We start from the raw sequence: 5656 nt of genomic DNA on the forward strand, positions 1-5656 counted from the left end.
ACAGATGCGGTCTCGCCAAGTTGCCCAGGCGGGTCTTGAACCCGTGGGCTCAGGCAATCCACTCACTTCAGCCTCCCAAAGCGTGGGATTACAGGCTGAGCCACCGAGCCTGGCTAATTTTTTTAAAAATAGAGACAAGGTTATGCTGTATTGCCTAAGCTTGGTCTCAAATTCCTGGCCCCAAGCAGTCCTCCCATCATGACCTCCCAAAGTGCTGGGATTACAGGTGTGAGCCAGCGTGTCAGCCCGATACTAACTTTTTAAAGCATCCGGGCCTGTGGTTTTACATGATATTCTTTATTCTGGATTCGTCTGACAGTTTCTTCATGGTATTACTTGGCTTGTTCCTCGCTCCCTATGTTTCCGTAAACTGAAAGCTGGATCTAGAACGGTGGTTCTCAAAGTGTGGTCTGTGGACCAGCAAGTCGGCCTTCCCTGGGAACTAGAAGGCGGGTGTGAGGGGAAGCGAATTCTTGAGCCTCATTCCAGCTCTACTGAACTGAATTCAACGGTGAATAAAACTGTGGGATCCATCAACTTGTGTTTAACGAGACCTCCAGGCGATGCTGGTATGAGCGAAAGGTCGAGAACTAGGTCTAGATGTTTACTCAGGCTCAGGTTAAGTACTTCTGACAAGAATACTTCATAATTAGTGGTACACACTTGAACTTGCCTCTCATCAGGAGGCACATGTCAGGTTGTCTCATTATTTATTTATTTATTTATTTATTTTTTGAGTTGGAGTCTCCCTCTGTCACCCAGACTGGAGTGCAGTGGCATGCTCATGGCCACCACAGCCTCGACCTGCTGGACTCAGGTGATCCTTCCGCCTCAGCCTTCCAAGTAGCCGGAACTACAGGCATGTCCCACAACGTGTGACTAATGTTTTGATTTATTGTAGAGAGGAGGTCTCGCCAAGTTGACTGGGCGGGTCTCGAACCCGCAGGCTCAGGCAATCCACTCGCCTTGGCCTCCCAAAGCGCAGGATTACAGGCTGACCCACCGAGCCCGGCTAGGTTGTCTCATTATTAATGAGGTGAAGTTTGACCATTTGGTTGAGTTGGTAACCACCATATTCCTCCACTGTAATTAAATTCCCTTTGTAATTAATAAGAAATGTGTAATGGATATTGACTTTTTAAAAATACAAAAAACACTTTAAAAATAATACATGTTCATTGGAAAAAAACCAAGCCAGGAATGGTGGCTCACACCTGTACTTGTAGCACAGCACTTGGGAGGCTGAGGTGGAAGGATTTCTTGAGCTGCGGGGTTTGATTCCACTTGGGGCAATGTAGCGAGACCTCATCTCTACAAAATTTTTTTTTAAATTAGCCAGGCATGGTGGCATGTGCCTGTAGTCCCAGCTACTCAGGAGGCTGAGGCAGAAGGATTGCCTGAGCCCAGCTCGAGGCTGCGGTAGCCATGCCGGTGCCACTGCACTCCAGCGTGGGCAACAGAGTGAGACTCTGACTCAAAATAATCACCCCACACTATGGAAATTTGCATCAAGGTGACGCTCCCCAGAGATCCCTCCCATCTTCTATAGCTTTTCTCTCTTCTAGATTGCAGCCGACATAATTATCACTTTGAAGCAAAAACGGAACCATGCTACTTCTTTCTGCTGCTTGCTTTTTCATCTAGTAACACACCTTAGACGTGCCGAGCTACAGTGTACTTTCTCATGGCGGTGTACCAGCCCTACATAAAGAGGAATCGTTTTTTGTTCTTGATTTTGTTTTGGGTTGGAGCCTCACTCTGTTGTCCAGGCTGGAGTGCAGTGGCACGATGACAGCAGCCTCGGCCTTCTGGGCTCAGGTGATCCTTCCGCCTCAACCCCCTGAGTATGAGGAGCTTGGGACTACTGGCACACGCCACCGTCCCCAGCTAATGTTTTTTTACTTATTGTAGAGACATGGTCTCACCACGTGGCCCAGGCTGATCTTGAACTCCTGGGCTCAAGCAGTCCTCTCACCTCCACCTCCCAAAATGCTGGGATTACAGCCACTACGCCCGGCCAGGACTAGTATTTTGCTTTTTCCACTTAATTTTATGTCATTAGTATTTTCCCATGTCCTTCACTTTATAATATTCCAGCATATTATACAGAGGGTGCCCCAAAAGTATAACAATTCAGAAAGGAAAAAGCTGTATTAAGATTGTAATACTCAATATATGCTGATAGCACCCGAGTATATCATAATTTATTTTAGCATTTCTTTCTGTTAGACAGTTAGCATTACTTCTAGTTTTTCATTCATAAATAATGCCGATTAACATTTATGTGCATAAACTTTTCACTGCTTCTCAGATTATTTGCTCAGAATTAGAATAATTTGGGTCCAAAGGTATATGTTTAAGGCTCTTAATAAATATTGGCAAATTGCCGGGCTCGGTGGCTCAGCCTGTAATCCCGCGCTTTGGGAGGCTGAGGTGAGTGGATGGCCTGAGCCCGCGTGTTCGAGACCCGTCTGGGCAGCGAGACCTCATCTCTACAATAAATCAAAAAATCAGCCGGACGTGGTAGCGCACGCCTGTAGTTCCAGCTACTTGGAAGGCTGAGGTGGAAGGATCGCTGGAGCCCAGCAGGTCGAGGCTGCGGTGGCCGGGAGTGGCCACTGCACTCCGGTCTGGGTGACTGAGTGTGATTCTAACTCAAAAAAAATCCGCAAATTATTTAGTAAGAGGTTGTACCAATTCATGTCCCCCAGCAGAGCTTTGGTCACAATCCTTTGCCATCATTTAATCTTATCATTTTTTAAAAGGTTTTGCCAAACTGATCACAGACATTTTACTGTTAAAGCCGTGTTTCCTTGTTTCCTGGCAAGGTTGAACACGATTAAGATTTGCTATCTGCATGGCTTAGAAAACCCATTAAAAAATGTATTTTCCTAGGGCCAAAATACATTTGTTAAAACTGTTTTGTGTATTTAAAAAAAAAAACCACTCAGCTTTCCAACTCGGACCCAGGAGAATGGCTCCCACAGAGAAGGGTGGTGAGAAGGGACATTCTGCCCCAGATAGGGGGTGGTCCGAGAATGCACCACCAACACTCACAAGCCTGTGGAGCGGATAGCATGCCCCTTGGGCACTCGCAGGGATCTGCAAGTTCGCCACGAAGCAGACGGGACTCAGAGGTGTCTACTGACACCAGGCTTAGCCAAGCTGCCTGGGCAACGGACTAAGGAGTGGCCCCCGCCGTATCTGTCTGCATCGTCCAGAAGGTTCGCCAAACAAGCTCTGTACGTTGGTTACTTATGTATCTGTCACACCTGTAACCACTTTCAAAAATCTGTAGTCAGTGTGGGCGAGAACTAACCACTGAGCAGCAAACGAAGGCATAAAGCTGCAGAAGCCAAACAGCGAGCCCAAGGCCAAGGAGGAATGTGTTGAGGCGAATGCTGGCATTTCAGGGACCTCGCTTCCGCGCCAGGAAGGTCAGAGACGGGTGTGGCATCCTAGTCCTGATTCCTCATGGCAGGAACGAGTTGGGCGGTCAGGTGCTGTGCCTCAGGTGACCACCACCTGTGGACAGAATGACGTAAACACATGGAGGCTCTTGAAGCAGCCCCCGTGAGGGCTGAGGAGGAGAGGGTGAGGAGGTGGGAGGGCGGGCCAGGCCTAGAGGGAGTTCACGTGGCACGGGCCTGGGGAAGAGAACAACAGATGCTCAGCACGCTTCCAGAACTGACGTTTCTTCGAAAAATGTTTTGACCAGGCGCAGTGGCTCAGGCCCGTCATCCCAGCACTTAGGGAGGCCAAGGTGGGGGGATTCCTTGAGCCCAGAAGTTTGAGACCAGCCTGGCCAACATAGTGAGACCTCGTCTCTACAAAAAGTAAAAAAAGTAGCCAAGCTTGGTGGTGGTGCACGCCTGCAGTCTCAGCTACTGGGGAGGCAGAGGCAGAGGCAGAAGGCTCACATGAGCCACAGGGTCGAGGCTGCAGTGAGCTGTGATTGTGCCACTGCACTCCAACCTGGGCAGCAAGGTGAGACCCCAACTCAAAAAAAAAAGCCTTGAACATTCGAGTATGGAATGTGATGTGTGTCCCTGACAGGAGGGGCCCACCAGTGAGTTCTCCCAGCTGGCTCCACCAACAGCCTGGGCAACATGGTGAGACCTCATCTCTACGATAAATCAAGAAAAACTCGCCAGGTGTGGTGGCACACGCCTGTAGTTCCAGCTACAGAAGGATCGCGTGAGCCCGGCCGGTCCAGGCTGTGGTGGCCCTGAGCAGCGTGTCCCTGCACTCCAGCCCGAGTGGCAGAGTGAGACTCCAACTTAAAAAAAAAGGCGACAGCTGCTTGTTGAAGCCATGCTCTCAGCTCCTTCCCTCTCTTGTTCTATGCGCATCGCTGCTTCCGGAAGCGTCACAAGTCTTTGCTCCTGGAAAAGCTGGATAAAAGCCCCGAGTCTTCAGTTTGTGACGTGCCTCGTGGGTAACACGAACGGTTTTAAATATGTGTGTTGAGGGCAGGGAACAACTCCATACTTTTAAATATGTTTTTCCTCGCAGTCGTCTTGAAAGCCATGTTTTAAAGTCTGTAAAAATTCTCTTCTGCCCAGCGGGTCTGCATGGGCTCACGTTGTATGTTCACGGCATATCCACAGTCTCTGAAACCCCTGAGGACTTTTACAAATGCGAAAAAAGAAAGGCCAGGGGCAGTGTGGCTCATGCCTATGGTCCTCGCGCTTTGGGAGGCTTTGGGAGGCTGAGGCGGGAAGATCACTGGGGCTAGGCATTCGAGGTCAGCCTGGGCAGCAAAGCCAGACCCCACCTCTGAAAAAATTTTTTAAAATTAGGTAGGTGTGGTATGCACTTGTAGTTCCAGCTAATTGGGAAGCTGAGACAAGAGGGTCACAAGCCGAGGAAGTGGAGGCTGCAGTGAGTTATGTTCACGCCACTGCCCCTCTGCTCCAACTTGAGCGACAGAGTGAGACTGTGTCTCTATTTAAAAAAAGAAGGAAAGAAAAAGAAAAAAACACTGACCTCATAGAAACTTGCTCAGGAATTCTGAAAAAGTAGAGTTTCGTGAATACTATGTGAAAATTGGCCGGGCGTGGTGGTCAACGCCTAGAATCCCAACACTTTGGGAGGCTGAGGTGAGAGGATTGCCTGAGCCCACAAGTTTGAAACCAGCCTAGGCAATTCGGCGAAACCTCATCCCTACAATAAGTAAAAAAATTACCCAGGTGTGGTGGCCCATGCCTAGAGTTCCAGCGACTCGGAAGGCTGAGGCGGAAGGATCCCCTGAGCCCAGCAGGCTGAGGCTGCGGTGGCCGTGAGCGTGCCCTGCACTCCAGCCTGGGCGACAGAGTGAGACTCCGACTCGAAGAAGAAAGAAAAGAAGACGGACTGGCGTGAGGACTTGGCGTTGGCCCCTTCTTTCTGGCCCTGGGGGTCCCGGCCCCCGGGAGCTGAGAAACCGGGCTCCTCCCGAGGTCATCTCACCATGCCTGTGCTCCCCCTGACTCTCACGTTGTGTGACTCAGATGCGCGTCCTGGACAAGCTGACGGCGGAGCGCCTCTCGGCCGAGCGGACGGCGTGCCTGGGCCGCCTGCAGCAGCACGTGGACGCGGAGCAGCACGCGGGCGACAAGCGGCAGGTAGGCGGCTCGGCCGGGCGCCGCTCGAGTGGCCACCCAGGGGCCCGCGC

General features: G+C 50.6%; 1 protein-coding gene across 1 annotated transcript in view; it reads left to right on the plus strand.

The window, feature by feature from the left end:
* Window positions 1-5656, plus strand: part of ANKRD6 (ankyrin repeat domain 6) — a 78834-nt gene that overhangs the window by 69444 nt on the left and 3734 nt on the right. Inside the window, exon 14 of the mRNA XM_008069235.2 lies at window positions 5493-5606. Coding sequence (XP_008067426.1) covers window positions 5493-5606 — 114 coding nt within the window. The remainder of the gene's footprint in view (window positions 1-5492; window positions 5607-5656) is intronic.

The sequence above is a fragment of the Carlito syrichta genome, unplaced genomic scaffold, assembly GCF_000164805.1.
Source record: "Carlito syrichta isolate Samal-C Ts95f unplaced genomic scaffold, Tarsius_syrichta-2.0.1 Scaffold311873, whole genome shotgun sequence".
Taxonomy (NCBI): Eukaryota; Metazoa; Chordata; class Mammalia; order Primates; family Tarsiidae; genus Carlito; species Carlito syrichta.